Here is a 21,026-nt window from a genome sequence, read left to right as displayed (position 1 = left end):
AGGAAGAAGAAACTGATGATACAGAAGCACTAACACTTGCTCTGACACTTGCAATCACTGCTCTGCTGCTACGGTGCAGGTAATCTATTGTTTCTTGCATGGTAAAATATGAGTTATTATAAGCAATGCTATAGCAGATTCTCAGAATTTACATCCAGCGCCAGCAAAATTATGTGAATCCTGCTATTCTGGTGAGGCACGTGCTCACTCCACCTGTTTCTATCAGGCAAAAGAGGATTAAAACGTATTTAGTTCCTTCTGCATACGGAGCTTCAGTGACTTTCTCATGCAACAGGGCATGGCAAACTGGGAGATGTTGGAAATATTGCATGCTCCAGCCTGGAAGGAGCCTGAGGCAAAATAAATTCATGGCCTCGGTCACCTGCACAGCCACTGACAAAACCGTCCTTACCCTACCCTGAGGCTGCAGTTCACCTGCTACAAGCGACAGATTTCAGTGAGCACCTCGTGAGTAAAACAAAGATGTTGCACACACAGTTCCTTGCTGCGTTTAATATAGAAGCAAGGCACGCTGAAGATGCTGGATGGATAACATCTCCTGCTCCATGCTTTCTTTCCCTCCTTAGATGTGGCTGACTTGGTAGCATTTTTGCCTCTGAGTCAGAAGATTGTGGGTTCAAGACCCACCCCAGGTCTTGAGCACAAAAATCAATGCAGAAACATCAGTGCAGTACTGAGGGAGTGTAGCACTGTCAGAGATGCCGTCTTTTGGATGAGATGTTAAACCAAGGTCCCCTCTGCCCTTTCATGTGAATGTAAAAGATTCCATGGCACTATTTTGAAGGAGAGCACTATCTTAGCCAATATTTATCCCTCACTCAACATGACAAAATTAGATTATCTGGTCACATTGCTGTTGTAGGAGCTTGTTGTGTGCAAAATGGCTGTCACATTTCCTACATTACAGCAGTAACTACATTTTAAATTGACTTGTTTGGCTGTGAAGTGCTTTGGGAGGCCCTGTGGTCATGAAAAAGCACTATATAAATGCAAGTGTTTATTTCTCTTTTATCCTCCTCCTCCTCCCTTGTTGAGCAGGTTGTCCTCCTCTGGGTCACCTCTGCTTGTTCCCCCCTGCAGGCCAAGGTAGATCAAACCTATCTCACCTAAGATGGGAAACAAGTGGTCTGAGTTGAACTCTTGAAGTTACAACTAAGGACTTTGTCACTTGCCATGCCACTTCCTGTAAACTTCAGCAACTTTAAATAGCAGTGTGAACCTCCAAACATATGTAAGAACTCAGCAACAATCAATAGAAATCAATCAGAACCTAACAAGAAGTGATTGATAATCCATTTAAACTGAGCTGGTGGGGCTGTCCCTCCTGTTGCTGAACACATGTCCAACTGCGTGAGTTTAAGAGAACTTAGCTGGAGCATTGAGGTGGAAAATGACACTGTTAGACTCAAATCAACAGTGACTGGTGTCATCATCTGCCTACCTGGCATAACTTCCAGCACACATTCCCAACACCCGCACTAGCGACCTACTCAAGATGGCATTGGCACAGCCCACGCCACATATAGGTGAGTGTGGCACAGATGGCATTTTGGTACCAAAGTGTCACCCATAGCACTGAAAATGTGAGTGCCACTCAACCAAATTTTGTGGCAAAAATCTCTTAAAATTCATTAGTCTGATGTCAACAGGCAAACTAAAGGCAAACTATCGGCATAATGAACAGCTTTTAATGCAGTAAAATGTCTCAAACCAAATTGCATATTATTTGGGATCTTTACCACAGAAACACTTTTAAATTTCCAAGCATTTACGTACAAATCATCCATTATTCAATCTGTTCCTCAAATTTTTTTTAAATCCATAGAATACCCAAGGATATTTGGCAAATTGATTTGCTCAATTTAGTAAGTTAAACAATAATATTATTACCTGTGTGTTAATACGTATTGCTCCAATGGAGGGAATTTCAAAAAAGTAGCCTGAAATATTAAAAGAATATATTTAATAATGTGTTCAGAATCATTTACTGAAAATTGAAAATGTGGAGGTGGAACAATTAAAAACGGACAACTTTCCTTTAAATATATCATCACTCAAGTGTGACCCTGAAGGAAAGGTCATCAAGTACCTTTGTTGGCGCAGGCCATCCACTGTAGCGGTCCTTTATCATAGTTATGCTGACCAACTGAAAAGGTAAATACTCGCACCTAAAATGAAAAATGATGGCTATTTAGTAAGTGAGGAAATCTTCATTGAGTTATTAACACATTTTGCATTATCCTGCTGTATGTGTAGTTATATTATAGAATCTCAGAATCTAACAGTACAGAAGGAGGCTATATGTCCCATCATGCCTGTTCCAACTCATAGAAAAAGCTGTCTAATTAGTCCCACTCACCTACTGATTCCCCATAGTCCTTCAATTGTTCTCCTTTTTAAGTTTATATTAAATTTCTTCTTCAAAGTTAACACTGATCTGCTGCCAACATCTTTGCAGGCATTGTATTCAAGATCATAACAACTCATTACATTAAATAATTGTCCTCATTTCCTTGAAGGTTCTATTGGCAATTATTTTAAATGTGTATCCATTGCTTATTGACTCTCATGCCAGTGGAAACAATCTATTCCTATCTGCTCTGTAAAAGCCCCTCATAATTTTAAACATCTCTAGTAAACCTCCCCTTAATGTTCTAGGCTCTAAGGAGAACAAGCCCAGCTTCTCCAGTCTTTCCACCTAACTGAAAGCCTTCATCTCTGATCTAATTCTGGTAAATCTCCTCTTCAAGGCCTAGACACCTTTCTTAAAAGTGTGGTGTTCAGAATTGGACACAATACTCCAGCTAAAGCCTAGCCAATGATCTACAATGGGTTTGCATCACTTAATTGCTTTTGTACTCTATTTATAAAATCCAGGGTCCATATGTTTTCTTTTAATTGCCAAATCGACATGTCATGCCACCTTCAAAGATTTGTGTATGTGATCTCCAGGTCTCTCTGCTCTTGCTCCTTTAAAATTATACCTTTTAGTTTATATTGCCTATCCTCATTATTCTTTCTAAAATTCACCATTTCACATTTCTCTACATTAAATTTCATCTACCAAATTCTTGCCCATGTCATCAGTCTACCACTGGTGAAATGGGCAAAGTCTGCCACTACCCTCCTCCTTGTTAACTACACTTCTAAGTTATGTGGCATCCACAAACTTTGAAATTATATCCTGTATAACCAAGACCAGGTCATTAATATATATCAAAAAGATCAATAGTCTCAAAACTGATCCCTAGGGAACACCACTATATACAACTGACAAACAACTGCCCATTACTACTCTGCATTTTGTCTCATAGTCAATTTGGTATCCACGCTGTCACTGTCACTTTAAGCCCATGGGCTTCAATCCTGCTTAGAAGCCTGTTAAATGGCAGATTATCAAAGACCTTCTGAAAATCCATATTTACAACATAAACTGGACTACCCTCATCAACCTCCAAGTAACCAACGCGTTCAATCAAGTTTGTTACACATGATTTGCCTTTCACAAATCCATGTTGGATCCGGGATTTTCCAAATGAAAATTAATTTTGTCTTGGATAATGGTTTGAAGAATAATCTAATCTCGACAACATCACTAAAACAGGTTTTGTGATCATTTGGCTAATTGCTGTTTGTAGAACCTTGCTGTGCACAAATTGGCTGCCACTTGTCCTTACATTACAATAGTGCCTACACTTCAAAACCACTTCATTGGCTGCAAGGATCCCCTGAGGTCATGAAAGGTGCTATATAAATGCACATACTTTCTTTCCTCCTATAAAATCTTGTTATGCACCTGCCAGGACTTGATGGGCAAGGAAGGTGCATTCACAACTTGGCCAAACAGATCGAGTATCAATCTGCAAATGCTTCCAACATATGCCAATGGCAGGCAGTAAGGTTGAGAGAGATTCCTGGTCAGCCATGTGATGGAAAGAAATTGGAGCCTCTACTATCATTATCCATAAATCCAGGCTACAACATGTTTGTAAAAGTGTAAATTGCCACAGTAACTCGGACTGCTTATGGGGCCAATTTGCTCAGTTGGCTGGATGGCTGGTGTGGATCAGATTGGTGCCAACAGTGTGGGGTGGATTTGGGCTAGTGTGGGTCACATTGGTGCCAACAGCATGAGAAAAATCATTGGGAAATTAAAATAATAGGTTTTTTTTGTAACTTCCTTTGAATATTTCTCTTTACCAAATATAAAAATATTGAAAGTGGGAAAAAAGGCAGCCAAGCATCATACAATTGGATAATGAGTCTTTTTGCTTTCCAATTGGTACAGGATGCACAGTAGCAACAGTGTGTACCATCTACAAGATGCACTGCAGAAATTCACCAAGGCTCCTTAGGCAGTACCTTTCAAACCCATGACCACTACCATCTGGAAGGACAAGGGCAGCAGATAGATAGGAACACCCACCTGGAAGTTCCCCTCCAAGTCACTCACCATCCTGACTTCACTGTTGCTGGATCAAAATCCTGGAAATCCCTTCCTATCTGCACTGTGGATGTACCTACACCACTTGGACTGCAGCAGTTCAAGAAGGCAGCTCACCACCACCTTCTCAAGGGCAACTAGGAATGGGCAATAAATGCTGGCCCAGCCAGCGAAGCCCACATCGCATGAATGAATAATAAAAGAAAAGGAAGGCAATGCATCACAAGGATGGATGTGTTGGACGAATAATGGCTGAGGTGTGGGAGAAAGTCATGTGCTGAAACCTCCAGGAATACATTTTATCACAATTGACAATGCCTGAAGTTAACTGAAATACACACCAGAACATGAATGTTCAATCAATGCCACTAAGTCCCTTCAAAGGAAGCAGAATATTCCACAGGCAGAAAGATTATATGGCAGAGTGTTGATGTAGAGTATTCCAGAGTGTGAGGTGGAGTTAGGGAAAACCTTTGCAGTTTAAGTTGGAGCAGAGAGACGAAGAGAATGCAAAGAAGGCAGAGTCAAGAGACTGGGCGGCATGTACAGGAGTATAGGACTGAAGAAGATTGTAGAGGTATGAAGGGGTCAGGCTGTGAATTAGGACCAAGATTTTCAAAATGACGCATTGAAAGAGAATGAGTCACAACACGGATGACTCTCAGATTTTTAAGCTTAGCCCTAATACTGATTGCTGGACCCCAAATGCCCTTGTCCTTGTCACCATCACTGGCTTGTACCTCTTCCAAAATGAACCTATCCTCCATGGTTGTAAGCAGCTTTATATGAGCCAACAGGATGTTAAGTCCTATATTAAGGAAGGATTTCACAGGCTTTCGCAACCTACAATACAATGAGGGGGGATCACCCACACCATCCAGAGTGGATGTCAATCCAGACATCTAAACCAAACATAAAAACAAGAAGTGCTGGAAAAACTTGGCACATCTGGTAGCATCTGTGGAGAGGGAAACAGTTAACGTTTCAAGTCAAATATGACTCTTCTCCAAAGAATTTTGGAACTTCAGCATCTGCAGTATTTTGCTTTTAGTTTGGTATCTGAACTGGAGCTCTGGTCTCCACTCAGCAGGACTGTCTCGCGTTTAGGCATTTCATGGTCTTCTAGACTCAACACTGAGTTCAACAATTTCAGACCATAATCGGCCTCAACTTTGTTTCTGTAATCTTTGCAAGTTTCAGTTTTGCTCTCGTTTTTTCTTTGTTTTTGCTTTCATTCTCTCATTCACACCTCCTCTGGACACATTTTTTGTTTCTTTACATGCTCCATTACCACTCCCTTTGGCACTACAGCACCAACTCCTTTTTCATTGAAGGTCTCCCCTCTTTCATCCTGTCTCAGAACTTCCCTATTGTTCTTCATCTATTCTCTCCTCCTGCACTTGCTTAAAACCTATTAGATTTGTAAGTTTTCCAAATTCTGATGAAAAATCATTGACCTGAAACGTTAACTCTGTCTCTCTCTCTCCCCAGATGCTGCCAGACCTGCTGAGTGTTTCCAAGAATGATGCTAATATAGTACTGCTGGCTCTCAGTCTAAGGTTACAGTAAAAGTGGCCATGTGGCATTGTTTTTTCTTCACATCTACTATCAAGGGCAAAGACCACATGAAGCTTCCAGTCCCTAACAGGCCGAAAACAAGCTGTGTCACACGAGATTCTCTGAAGCATTCAATTACTGGAAAAGTCTTCAGCTGCCAGTTTAGTAAGTTCATGTTCACTTTTACAATGGGCCTAGATCCAAATGATATTGTATATACACACAACAAAGGAATAAACACAACATAACTTCATGTCCGGGAATAGCTGTAGCAATTTATAGAAGTGAAAGGACTGCCTGAATTAAATGATTCTTGGCTAATTTTGGACAAAGGCAGCCACTTAGTTCCACTGGGACATTTAAAGATCAAAGAAGCTGTTGTGTTTCCTCTCTCCTCCAGAATCGCATTGGATGAATGCATCAGAGCACGATGGTTGACAGTTTAAGATAAACTAATTGGCTGATTGAATTAAAAAAGCGAGTTCATTCCTCGGATGTTTATTGCTAACACTGAAAAACAATGCTCACTACTCAGCGATAAAAACAAAAAAACTGCAGATGCTGGAAATCCAAAACAAAAACAGAACTACCTGGAAAAACTCAGCAGGTCTGGCAGCATCGGCGGAGAAGAAAAGAGTTGACGTTTCGAGTCCTCATGACCCTTCGACAGAACTTGAGTTCGAGTCCAAGAAAGAGTTGAAATATAAGCTGGTTTAAGGTGTGTGTGGGGGGGGGTGGGTGGTGGGAAGAGAGATAGAGAGAGAGAAGTGGAGGGGGGTGGTGTGGTTGTAGGGACAAACAAGCAATGATAGAAGCAGATCATCAAAAGATGTCACCAACAATAGAACAAAAGAACACATAGGTGTTAAAGTTGGTGATATTATCTAAACGAATGTGCTAATTAAGAATGGATGGTAGGGCACTCAAGGTATAGCTCTAGTAGGGGTGGGGAGAGCATAAAATATTTTAAAATACTTAAAAATAATGGAAATAGGTGGGAAAAGAAAAATCTATATAATTTATTGGAAAAAAAACAAAAGGAAGGGGGAAACAGAAAGGGGGTGGGGATGGAGGAGGGGGCTCAAGACCTAAAGTTGTTGAATTCAACCTTTTGTTTTTTTTCCAATAAATTATATAGATTTTTCTTTTCCCACCTATTTCCATTATTTTTAAGTATTTTAAAATATTTTATGCTCTCCCCACCCCCACTAGAGCTATACCTTGAGTGCCCTACCATCCATTCTTAATTAGCACATTCGTTTAGATAATATCACCAACTTTAACACCTATGTGTTCTTTTGTTCTATTGTTGGTGACATCTTTTGATGATCTGCTTCTATCACTGCTTGTTTGTCCCTACAACCACACCACCCCCCTCCACTTCTCTCTCTCTCTCCCTCCCCCCACACACACCTTAAACCAGCTTATATTTCAACTCTTTCTTGGACTTGAACTCAAGTTCTGTCGAAGGGTCATGAGGACTCCAAACATCAATTCTTTTCTTCTCCACCGATGCTGCCAGACCTACTGACTTTTTCCAGGTAATTCTGTTTTTGTTCTCGCTACTCAGCCCTCCTCGAAATCTTGCTCCACAGCATTGCTCAAATATCACTTTCAAGCCATTATTCCTAAGCAAACTAGTTAGAAAGCACTTAGACTGCTTTGTTCTGAAATTGGCCAAATTAAGATAGTGAGCTGGGAACATGGGCAAATGGCAGTTGTCTGGTATTTGATGTAAGTTCATGAAAACATGAAAGTAAGTGGATAAATGGGCTGTAACTTCCATGGAGTGGAAATAAGAGTCGGATTGCCACTCCACTCCTAATTTTTTACCTTGAAATCCAGCTGCTCCTTTCTCGCACAACCTTCCGACTCAGGCTGGGCGAGAACAGTGCAGTACAGCGGGTTGCCAAGGCCTTGAGTCATGGGAAGCTGAATCAGAGGTAAGGAAGGCCCGGCCCCTTTTTTATGGCACTAGCTGCCATAGAGCAAATAAGTTTTAAGGTCCAGCCACTTTGAGAAGCCATGGAGAAGGTATGTGTGTGAGGTAAGCAGGTAGAATGGCGGGGAGGGAAGGAGGGTAGATTGGATGCGGGGATCAAGTGTTCAGTGAGATGGTCAGTGGAGGGTGCTCAATTGGGCTCAGGTGGTCGGGGGGTGGTCAGTGGGGGCTGAGGTGGTTGGGTGGTGCTCAGTAGGGGGTCAGGTGCTCAGGGAGTGGACACTGCAGGGGTCAGGTGGTCAAGGGGTAGTCAGGGGATTGGGTGGTCAGTGGGGGATTGGTCAGTGGGCAGAGGGGTCAGGTAGTCGGGGGGGTGCTCAGTGGGATGGAGTGGGGAGAGTAGTTGGGAGAGGGAGGGAGGGGTAGTCGGAGGGTGTTAGTTGGGAGAGAAAGTTAGTCCGGGGGGAAGTGAGTGTGTAGTCTTGTTGCGCGAGGGTAGTCGGGGGTATTTGAGGGGTCTCATGGAGGGTCAGTGAGGGTAGTCGAGTAATAGGAAGGGCAGTCAGGAGGTTCTGATCGGAGTTAGGAGGGTAGTTAGTGGGTCCTGTGGGTGTTTGGGGGAAGGGTTAGTGGGTAACTTTTACTGTAAGACAGCCGGAACCATCTTAAGTTTACGATTTATATCGTAATTTCAGGTGGTCCATGTGCAGGGCAATTGCCCAATGGAAGTTCGAACTTCCCTGTCAATTGCCATGCAATCCTTATATGTGGATTTCTGGTGGGTGGAGGGCCCCAGTGCATCTTTGGGGTGCCCCCCCAACCAAGGGTACAACGCCCTGGAGCTTGGCAGTTACAAGACAACGTATTCCCACTATGGAAAGCACTTTTGTTTTCCCAGATCCTCAGTTTCAAGAAGTACAAATGTACACCCTGGTGAGGTAACATTTCCTATGTTTTAAATCCTATGGATGCCTCATTGCCTTGTGCAAGTATGAGAAATATAAATTTGATTTAGTAACAGAAAATGCTGGAAATACTCAGCAGGTCATGCAGCATCTGACAAAAGGTCATCGTGCTGAAACATTAAACCTTTTTCTCCCTTCACAGGTGCTTCCTGGCCTGCTGGGAATTTTCAGCATTTTCCGTTTTCATTTCAGGTTTCCAGCATCTGCAGTATTTTGCTTTGGTTTTATACATTTTAGTTTATATGTTCCAGTTGGAACTATAAAGGGGGGGGGGGGTTGGTTGGTGAAATGCATATTTTGATAGTCTTGCTCCAGTGCATCAGTTCCTCTGATACTGTCAAAAGAAGGGCTGGAGACCCCAAGGGTCTGACAAAACTAAATGTTTGTGTAGGTATCAGCAGTTGTTCAGTGGCAGCAACCTGAGGTAGAATCTTCTGCTGTCGCTGGTGGTGAGCTTGGAGGCAGGAAGGGCATGTGATTTGGAGCGACGGTGTCATACCGGAACCCTGCCATTTTCCTGCCTCTGTCAGAATTAAGTTCTGGGCGGGAAGGCCCTTGGTTGAACTTCCCACTCTGCTGCCTGTTGAGGCCCATATGTGGCCAATTAGTGTCCACTTAAGGGCCTCGTTCTGCCTCGGCTGGTATTAGCCCAGTGGGAAATTAGCCCAGTGGGAAGCAGGCCTGATGACATGTAGCATGACAGTAAAACGGTACAGCCAGCTTGTTACCTTCCAGGCTGGTGGTTGGTGGGGGGGGAGAGGTGGTGGTGTCGTGATGGTGGTTGGCATGCATTCCTTGACTGATTGAGGGGATTGACATCGGGAAGGGAGGGGGACAGATGAGAGCCACTTTGCTGCTGACCCATCTGCATCCCTCTCCCCATGACCCCACCGCACGAAATTCACCCCCTCCACAATACTTACCTATGGCCTGGGTTGCTCCACAAACTTGGGACTCCAGTGCCTGTCCTTCCAGCAGCAGCCACAGCCTCTCCAGAGGCAATGCTGAGCACAAGAGTCGCCAGCCTCTGATTGGCCGGCAGCTCTCAGTAGGCAAGACTTCTGTCCCAAGGGACTTCTGACTCCATGGGAAGGCCCACAGCTGGATTCGCCATTGACTGATTGGTTTGTGGTTCAGCAGGCCTTCCTGAAAAGAGGCAGCGTGGGTCTTCTGCTGGCTCTCCAACTGGCAGGCAGGACCCCCAATGCCTCAACAAGATTCCACCCAATGCCTCTATATTGAATGTTGTAGGTTCAAACCCAATCCCAGAGGCTTGAGTACAGTATGTAGACTGACACTCCAGTGCAATACTGAGGGAGTGCTGCACTGTTAGAGGTGCAGTCCTCCACCTGGGCTGTTAAACAGAGGCCTCATCTGTCTGCTCAGGTGGTCATAAAAGTTCCCATGGCACTATTTTGAAGAAGAACAAGAGTCCTCCTTGGATTCTGACCAATATTTCTCCTTCAAACAACTTCAATAAACAGATTATCTGCTTATTAGCACATTTGTTTTGTGAAGCCTGCAATGCACAAATTGGCTGTTATGTTGCTTACTTTGCAATAGTGACCACACTTCAAAACTACTGCATTGGCTTAAATTGTCTTAGGATGTTCTAAGGTTGCAAATGGTGCTATATAAACGCAAGTACTTTCTTTATGTGGTGGAAGCTGATCTGATATTGAGGGGCATTAGTTTTTGAGTAGCTGTACTACAGAATCTTTTGCTGTCCTAAACTTTTTTATTTTCTCATTAATGAGGGAATAAGCAATGGTTTCACCAGTTGTATTGAGGAGGTTTGGATAAATATGTTGTATTATACATTGCTACCGCATATCTATTACTTTTAATAAATCTGTCTGTAGTTTCTAGCTGAAACCACAATCTGTAGGAGTCTTTCTGAAGTCCAGGAGATTGCAAGGGAGCATGTGAGTAAATACAGCCACAAGGGCAATGTGTTAATACTGGGTAATGTGTGCATAACATCACATTTTGGTCCATAGGGAATATTACAAATTCCAGGCCTGCACTAGATTTTCTCCTGGGTTTAATGTCAGTGGGTGCCGTGGGCAGGCCTCATGGTCCTCTACAATTAGGAGTTCATGTTCATTGCCCAATATCTAGGCATACAACAGTATGACCCTCAGGTTGTAGCACAACAGTTACCCAGAGGCTGAGCAAGATGCCAAGGACACAGGACCTATGCAACGTGTTAGAGACTGAGAGACTGAGCAGCATGCAGAACACTGAGGTTCTCCATTTTAACCATTGATAAATGAAATCTCATATTATGTGAATTGAATATCATCATTTCGCATTCGACCTCAGTACTCTTTTCTATGTTGCAGAAGGTGAGTTGATGAACACTCTAGTGAGACAAAGTGAATTATAAACTAGCCGGCTGATTTATCTGTGATAAACTGTGCAAGGGGACAAAATAATGTTAACAGTGAATTTTAATCCTTTTTTATAAAACTCCCTGTAACAAAACATTCTTGTAACACTCCTTGCAACAAAATGTTATCAAAGCAGGTTTCATACATTTTCTGAGGGAAGGATCTTCCCCCCATTGGGGGGGTTGTGCGGGAGCAGGCATGAGCGAGCGGGTTCCCAATTGGCGCCCCCAGTTGGGAGCGTGTCGCCATTTTACGTGGGCGGGCCAATAGAGGCCCACCCAGCGTGATGTCCACCAGGAAACGCTATGCACTTCCTGTGCGGGCCGGTGGGGGCGGTTCCCTGAGTCGAGAGTGTGCTCAGGTTTGAAACATTAAATAAAGATGAGAAAAGAAATTACTGACATGTCCCCTCATATGACATGTTTCATGTTTTTTCAGAAGCCCGCCTGGGCTCCTGGCCTGCCCGCCAACCTTAAGGTTGGATGGGCAGGTCCATCAATCACGTTAATTGTTTTTTTAATGGCCTTAATAGGTCTTTGACAGTTTAGCGGGCGCGCAGCCAATTCGGCTGTGTGTCCGCAAAACTGAAAATCTAAATGACGTCGGCGAGTGAGCCCCGCCCCATCTGAAACAAGCCAATTTCAACTTAAGCAGGGAGCTGACAGTGCATGTGTCTGACTTTCTTACCAGATCAAACTGGATAAAAGGTCCAAACTGGTCTCTGTGGCCCTTTTGGTTGCTGACTAAATGCTTTAGCGCACCTGTAAATTGGGCTCCAGGTAACCTGCTCCAGCCTTACCTCATATTAATGGGGCAGTAACAACCTTAAAATGGGGTCCCAGCCAATTCTATTATAAAAAGATCCTACCAACAGCTCCAAAGCATCTGCCTGATCCAATGAGAGTCCCTTTTAAGGATGGAAATAAGTGCCCTATAAAAAATAGCTGGAACATCGATTGCCTGCCGGCTCCGAACAGCTCCACCAAGTCCTCAAAAGTGTTGAATAATTTTTAAAGGCCCTCGAGGAACAAGAGTGCAACCTCAGGACCCACAAAACTAATCTGGATTTCTGCCATTCTGGGGCCCCAACTCCTCTCAACTGCAATCTAGATTGCTGGCGGCCGCCCTGTCTTCAATCCAACAAGCTGCTTTGGTGCGTCCGACTGACAGTCGGTAACTCGCCTGGCAAATTTAGGTGCGGCCAGAGCCTCAAAATGACAGAGATCTTTTGACTGATTAGTGTGCTGCACCAATCAGTCACCCAGTAATCTAAATCTACTCGCTTGTGTGCATGTTCATTGGAACGTCTTTAACAAGCCTCCATTTTTTCATGCTGATGTGGCAAGCAAGCATCAATATTCAGCACAGATGTTTTGGCTAAATTGGAATTCGCATTCCTAAAAGCTGAACGTTGAGTTAAATTTAATTTAACTTAATAGCAACATTTCAAAATCAATTATTCAAAGTTCCTCCTAGATTAATTCATTAACAAACCTCAAAATATGACAGCTCATTGATAAGGGTGGTCCTGAACACGAGGAAATATCAGTAAAACCCAAGAACATAATAAACTTAACTGAAAATGGCCACAATGATCTTAAAATGACAAGAGGGAATATTTTGTAACAGCTAACACCAATAGGCTTTCCCTGGGTTTTTGCATAGGAATATGCAGTAATTAGGAATCAAAACCAGCACAGTGCCTGCTCCAGCAGCCCTGGGGACCTGTGTGAACAGGGTACGTAGCTGGATATCTCCTTAATCAATCAGATTTCAGAATCCTTACTGAAACATCCAGGGGGTGAAATTGGTCAGTAATAACACAGCAATATGGGCTTGTAGCAAATCAACAGCCGATTTTTCAGTGTCCAATCTTCTTTCCACAACAGTTTGTAGAACAATGGTTCAAACTCTTGCTGGAGACATGTTTCCTAGACTCACTGTCACTTTTATTTTGTTTGAAATTAGGAATTTTGACAATATTTTCCAAGTCAATGGAAAGTAAAAGCTGGTGCCATAAATAGCAGGCTGTAAATTTGCTATGAGTACCTTTCATGCTGCTGGCAGAGACCAATTTCACCCCTGCAGTGTCCAAACTAGGAAGTATAAGTTAGCCTATTTAATTCAATGTCAGATCTTGGAAACAAAATGAAATGAAGAAAGGAGAAAAAGATGGGATTAAGAGAGTTAGAAATAAAGAGACAAGGTTAAAGTAAAAACCACTTCTTCATTTAAATATTATAGCTTTTTAAATATCTAACCATAATTAAAATTCGAAGGAAGAGGACTCCAGATTTGTTAAATGCCAGAAAGCTTGTTCAGTTGTAATTAAGGCTTATCACACAGTTGAAAATCTACTTACACTAGGACAGATAAGGATTACCTTTCTCTGGCAAGTTTATTTGAGAATCTAGTTGGTAAGTAAATAACTTCAAATGTTCCATGTGTTTCAATAATGAGTCACTGGGCAAAGTGCTGTTGCTATTTAATTTACTCTATAATAACAGTGAGTGCTAATAATCTTACAGCTGTTTTAACCACAAAATCTGGGGAATTTTGATGGAGAGATTGTTTAAAGGCTAGGAGAATGAGGCATCAACAAATGGATTTTTCTTTATTCCAGAATTGGCTCTACCAACTGTTGGACATTCTGAAAAGTTATATATTGGACATCTTGGGCAGTGAAGGGTTACTATAGCAAAGTCTCTTTGTAGAGATAGAGCAGACTTTCCAAGGTGAACAGGTGGCTTTTGTGAGGGGAAAGAACAACTTGTCTTCTTCCCCTAAAGTCTAATTGTTATATATGAAAAGTGTTTGTGCAAGGAAATGTGTAACAGTAGCATCAGCCATAAATGATTCAAGTGTAATGTTGGTGGCTAGAGTAATTTTTGTCTTATATGTGATATGTACCTTTGATGTAGCAAAATATAAAATATAAAGGAGAATAGTTTTCAATAATTCTTCACAGTACTCGAAGGATACAGAAACGAGAAAACTGCTCTCTCTTTATATAGTTAGGCCAATCACCGTCTCACTGTCACAATCCCCAGATTTCAATAAAGTCTGTTCTGTATACTCTACCAATAAGTGTCTTGTACTTACTCAGAAAACGTTTTTGTGAATCAGCAAAAGAAGGAGGTTGAAGAAGAGTCATACGGGCTTGAAACGTTAACTCTATTTCCCTCTCCACGGATGCTGCCAAGCCTGGTGAATTTTTCCAGCATTTTCTGTTTTTATTTCAGATTTCCAGCATCCGCAGTATTTTGCTTTTATCTTAGTGTTTAATTCACTGCCATTTCTCTTCCAGGAATGCCTACCTTGAAGAAGCACTGCTCTTCTAAGAAGAGTATACGGACTCGAAATGTTAACTCTGTTTCTCTCTCCACAGATGTTGCCAGACCTGCTGAGTTTTTCCAGCATTTTCTGTTTTCATTTAAGGAGATTGAATGTTAACATCAACATCTAATGTATTCGCGATGCCTTGCCTTGGTTTTGTTCTTGGTGGAAGTTTTTCTGAACAATATCATTTGATTTATGAGTGCATTCATGACATTACATTATAATATTGAAGAGGTATTGTTACAATAATTCAAAGAATTACACTGTAAAATTTTGGCAAAGAGATTAATCTGACTCCAGTCATTGTTTCACTTTCTAATTAAGAAAAATTATTCACCTCTAGGGAAACATTTACATTTCCAGGTTTACAACACTATTACGTCTGCAAGTCTGTTAAGGCATATTAAATTTTTAAGTTATGCTGAATAATTCTTGGCCAAAGAAAATCTTTGACTGGATCAGGTCCCAGTAAGTTGATTTCTGCAAACAAGACAAAATGTGCCCTCTATTGGGTTACAGTAGATTGTATGTGAGCCAAATTCACTTAGATCATTTCTACTCATGCCAAATCTGTAGTATCAATTTTAGTATTGGCATTGCATCTTTGTATCAAAACCAATAATTTTATGGGTACTGACTTTTTTGTCCTGGTTGTACGTTGTAAAGATTTCCTGGGCTCTCTCTTCTCCACCATCTGTGAATAGCATAATTATCTTGTTGCAATTAGCTCTGGACACATTGAACTGCAATAAAAGAATAGGGAACATTAATATAATACAGTTCCAAAGAAGAGTCATATTGGACTCAAAAGTGTTAACTGTATCTCTCTCCCCACTGATGCTGCCAAACCTGCTGAATTTTGACAACAATGTTTTTATTTCAGATTTCTCGCATCCGCAGTATTTTGCTTTTATGAACATTATTCTAACATTGATTCACTTTCTTTCATTTTAAAATGCATAAGGTGCTTCTCAAACACATTGTATTCCACACTGACATGTTTTGATAAAATAACAATCTATTTTTAGACAGTCTGGTCTTTAAGTTCAGTTTCTCAAGCTTGTGGGCTTCCAAACATTTCAGGGTTTTTTTTACTCCAAATATTCTTCAAGGTTACTGTTTCAGACCATTCCTATTAGTGAGCCCTTGCTCTCAATAACCTGGAACACGTCTTTATCTGCCCAATATCTAAGTAATTTGTTGTAAGCCCAGGAATCAAATAGAAAACTCGCAATATTGTAATCCAGGGCTCTGGTTATATCACAGGCCCTCATACCATCTTTCTCAATTCCAGGAGGCATCACAATCAACATTTCACTAGGCAGTGGCTTAGGCTATAAACTCCTAACTGATTTATTCAACAGTAAATGGGTAAGTGAACAGAAACAATCACACATTACAGATACACAGTATTTATAGGCCCCTCAGTTGATTAAAAAAATAAACTGCCATGCTAACACAATTGCACCCGAGTTGAATGGTCAGGCTCCTCTATCCATTAAATGACCAGGCAAAAGGTTTATATTTTGGTCAGTTGTGTATCACAGCATCATTTTCTCTGAGTCTAACCAACTTTTAACCCTATATGTACATAAGAATACTTAATGGATAACAATACTCCACTTCTGCCACATGCTAATATCTTTGTTCCCTTTGTTATTTTTAAAGAGTCCATATAGATTGAAACTGTAGCATGTGTGAAGTGGTTTTGCTTTGCACCAATGCTATAATTATGGTGTTAATGCACCATCATACACACATGATGGTAATCTATTTAAACAGGATTCCCTACTTCATAAAAGCAATGTTATTTTTTTAAAAAGTGTTGATACCATAAGTGAATATTAAAGTGACATTCTTATCTTTTTCCACATTTTAAATATCTCACATCCTCTTCTTTATTCCGTAGCAAGGTGGCTGAATGGAAATAAGTGCAGCCTAACTCCATTAGTATAAAAAGGTTTATGTGCAAATACGAAAAGAAAGAGGACTAACTTTGCTCAGCCTGTTAATTGAGATATAGATTCCAATTCTATACGAATTGTTTGTAGTGATGGGCAGTTTTCACAAGACAGCATAGAACCTCTACATTTACATTACAATCACTGGCATGAAACTTGGAGACAATGGAGAAGCTGGGATATGCTCCTTCAAACAGTGAAGGTTAAGGGGAGATTTGGTAGGGATGTTCAAAATCATGAATGTAAATAAGGAAAACCTTTTTCCAGTGTCTGAAGGGTCAGATTTAAAGTGACTGAAAAAAGCATCAAAGGCAACATGAGAAAACATTTTTTCACAGTCAGTAGTGATCTGAAATAAACTGCCAGAAAGGATAATTGAAGCATATTCAATATACCTTTCAAAAGAGAATTGGTTAAATACTTGAAGGGGAAAAATATACAGGACAATGGGGAAAGAGTAGGGGGAGTGAGGCTAATTGGATAGTTCCTGCACAGGCATGATGAGCTGAATGGCCTCCTTCAGGTGCTGCAGGATTCTACGAATCTATGGGCAGAATTTTTCAATGGTGGGGTTTCCCGCCCTGCCAGCCAGAGTGTCAATGGGGAATGCATCCCTGTTGATACCAGCTGCCCCACCACCATCTAACATTCACCATGTTGGGTGGTGGCTCTGATTGGCAAAGGGGACCCCCAAAGGTGGTGCCCTGCCCTTCTTGCCTGACACCAGCTCACCCAATAAAAGCTGCCAGGCTTGGCCTCCCCCCTGCTGTGGGTAAAAGATCAGCAGTGGTTGGGGGGGTGGGGCAGTTAAGCGGCCTCAATAGGCCCAGGGGGAGCGGGGGCAGGAACTGCACTGCCCGACTCCCCCACCGCCGCCCCCCCCCGTAAAATGGGAGACAGGTCAGGGATGAGTGGAAAGGCGGCAGGTAGGCCACACACTAGATTGAATAAAGCCCCCGCCTTCAAGCCCACAGGCAGGGGACAATAAAATTCCACTCTATGATTCTACGAATCTACAACACTGGGATGCTGAATCTCAAACACAACTCCAATTTGTTAGGAACATTTTAATTTACTTTGTTTTTAGGTTTCTGCATCTATCAGAACACAAACTAAATTGTCCCTTAGCTACTCACTGATCAGATGGTATATGTAACATTGATATTTTCTTGTTTTTCTTAAGTTTGAAATTATTAGCATACTTTGCATTTAATTCCATTGATTTAAAACTGAATATGACTGCTAAATATTTAGCATAATTTCAAACCTAAATTCAATATGGTGTCATCCATACAATCATTTGGAGCAGGAATGATGCTACTTACATTTAGCAACTGCTCAAAAGCAAATGTAAACCCTTTTTTATAGTCAGTGATTCCTTTTGCCTGTATTTGGTTAACCGCATCTTTGAGAACCTTCTTATTCCGGACATTGGCTTGCACAAGATGTCTGAAGCAGCTGACAGATTTTGCTTGATTGTTGAACTGAAATATGATAAAAGAAAAAGGGGTTTCAATAAAAAGCATTATATAAATAGGTTAAATAATTTGGTCCCACACTCAAATGGTCCAGTTGGTACTTGCCTGGTGTCAGGCTAAGCTACGCAGACCACAAACAAAGGAAGCCCAGGTTCAGTCACTGGTTTGTGCTGATGAACTGATCCCAGCTGATGCCATTCCATATAGACTAGCTGCTCTCATGAGCTCTCTGGCCTGAACCCTACTTCTTCACTGCTGTCCAATGACCTTTGCTGGAAAGTGTGCATATTGGGTGTTCGACAAGGGATGAATAAGTTGTGCAACCCCCCAGTTGAAATCCTGCTGAAGCTGACTTAGTCACTGTACCTGAAGGTGCCAGGTGACATGAAACCATACTGCAGCATGCCTCCATAACTGTAGGAGATCAAGGGAGAAATTTGGGAGGTAAAGCAGCCTACAGCCATGACAGCTCATACTTACTATCCAGCTTTTATAGCTCCTTCATATGAAACACCATCTGACACCAATCTCAATATAAAAACACAAGTATTTAATGAGCTTATATGCTATTGTTCTATCCATTATTTTAATGCAAGTCATCAATTAGTTATTTAAAATTAATTTGTTACTCTGCTGAAATAATAGACAAAGGATCTTCATGAATCTATTAATGATGATTTGCCAATAGAAATTTCCAGGCTATTAATTTGGGTCCAAGTATTGAAAAGATCATGACTTTTGACTATGACAATGGGCAGGGTCTTAGCAGATGGGTTGGGGTGGGGTCAAAGGTTAAGAAGTTAGAGAATCTCAGCATCAAGACCAACCTGTCTTTTTCCAGGTTTAACAGAGGCAGAAGGGTGGTGGGGGGGGGGGGGGGGGGGGGGGGGGGGGCGGGGACAGCCAACTTGGTCCCAGGATGCAGATTTGCAAGTTAAACATTTCAGTGGGACTGAATTTCACATGGCCCCTACCCCAGCATATTTGAAGGTGGGGGAGGGGGGATGTTGCCCTCACAAGATAAAGTGGGTAGCCAGCCTGCCACCTTCCCACCCGCTCACCACCACCCCCCCCACACAACCCCGGCCCTGTCCTCCATATCACAGGGGCCAGGTAAGGCATCAGGCGGCCTGCCCACCCTTAGGCCTATTGAGACCACTTGGTGGCCAATTAACTGCCACTTAAGGGCCTCAATCTACCTCCACCACAATTTTTTGGTCAGTGGGGATCAAGTCGAGCAGCCTGGCAGCTTTCACTGTGTGAGCTACTGTCTGGCAGGAAATAGGAGAGATACCTCTCTGTGACCAAAGAGGGGCAACCCCTACCCCATGCAAGATGATACCCCCACAGCCTCTCTGACTCTATTCCCACTACCCTCCCCCACTCAGTGGGGTCCCTTGCCTGGCCTGCCCAAAATCCCCAAAAAGGTGGTGGTGAGTGTACCTCAAGTGCAGGAGACATCTTATTCGGTACTGCTGTAGTCCCAGCAGTGGCCACTACACCCTTCTAGCGCTGCTGGTGCCATAGAGCTACTAGCCAAAAAGATTGGCTGGCAGCTCTCTATGGCAGGACTTCAAAGAACAAAGAAAAAAGAACAAAGAAAAGTACAGCACAGGAATAGGCCCTTCGGCCCTCCAAGCCTGCGCCGATCATATTGCCCGTCAACTAAAACATTTTGCACTTTCGGGGTCCGTATCCCTCTATTCCCATCCTATTCATGTATTTGTTAAGCTACCTCTTAAACACCACTATCATACCTGCTTCCACCACCTCCTCTGGCAGCGAATTCCAGACACTCACTACCCTCTGCGTAAAAAACTTGCCCCGCACATCTCCTCTATAGTTTTCTCCTCTCACCTTAAATCTATGTCCCCTAGTAATTGACCCTTCCACCCTGGGAAAAAGCTTCCGACTATCTACTCTGTCCATGCCACTCATAATTTTGTAAACTTCTATCAAGTCGCCCCTCAATCTCCGTCACTCTAGTGAGAATAATCCGAGTTTCTCCAACCTCTCCTCATAGCTAATAACCTCCAGACCAGGCAGCATCCTGATAAACGTTCTCTGCACCCTCTCCAACACCTCAATATCCTTCTGGTAATGTGGCGACCAGAAATGCACACAATATTCCAAGTGTGGCCTAACCAAGGTTCTATACAGCTGCAGCACGACTTCCCAGCTTTTATACTCAATACCCCTGCCAATGAAGGCAAGCATGCCAAATGCCTTCCTGCCTACCTTATCCACCTGCGTTGCCACTTTCAGTGACTTGTGGACCTGTACACCCAGATCCCTCTGCCTGTCAATGCACTTAAGGGTTCTGCCATTTACTGTATAATTCCTGCCTGTATTAGACCTTCCAAAATGCATTACCTCGCATTTGTCCGGATTAAACTCCATCTGCCATTTCTCCGCCCAAGTCTCCAACCGATCTATATCCCATTGTATCCTTTGACAATCCTCTTCACTATCTGCAACTCCTCCAACCTTAGTGTCGTCTGCAAACTTGCTAATTAGCCCAGTTACATTTTCCTCCAAATCATCTATGTATACTACAAACAACAAAGGTCCCAGCACTGATCCCTGTGGAACTCCACTAGTCACAGCTCTCCATTCAGAAAAGCACCCTTCCACTGCTACCCTCTGTCTTCTATGACCAAGCCAATTCTGTATCCATCTTGCCAGCTCATCTCTGAGCCTGTGCGAATTTACCTTCTGTACCAGTCTGCCATGAGGGACCTTGTCAAAGGCCTTACTGAAATCCATCTATATAAAATCCACTGCCCTTCCATCGTCGATCATCTTTGTCACTCCCTCGAAAAACTCGATCAAGTTAGTGAGACACGACCTCCCCTCCACAAAACCATGCTGCCTCTCACTAATACGCCCATTTGCTTCCAAATGGTAGTAAATCCTGTCACGAAGA

General features: G+C 42.5%; 1 protein-coding gene across 1 annotated transcript in view; it reads right to left on the bottom strand.

The window, feature by feature from the left end:
• Positions 1–21,026, bottom strand: part of LOC121285595 (voltage-dependent calcium channel subunit alpha-2/delta-1) — a 711,948-nt gene that overhangs the window by 156,261 nt on the left and 534,661 nt on the right. The window contains exons 11-14 of the mRNA XM_041202183.1: positions 17,948–18,106; positions 15,300–15,404; positions 2,111–2,189; positions 1,912–1,961 (exon numbers count right to left, since the gene is read on the bottom strand). Coding sequence (XP_041058117.1) covers positions 1,912–1,961; positions 2,111–2,189; positions 15,300–15,404; positions 17,948–18,106 — 393 coding nt within the window. The remainder of the gene's footprint in view (positions 1–1,911; positions 1,962–2,110; positions 2,190–15,299; positions 15,405–17,947; positions 18,107–21,026) is intronic.

This window comes from Carcharodon carcharias, chromosome 13, assembly GCF_017639515.1.
Source record: "Carcharodon carcharias isolate sCarCar2 chromosome 13, sCarCar2.pri, whole genome shotgun sequence".
NCBI lineage: Eukaryota > Metazoa > Chordata > Chondrichthyes > Lamniformes > Lamnidae > Carcharodon > Carcharodon carcharias.
This window is presented reverse-complemented; position numbering and strand designations above follow the sequence as displayed.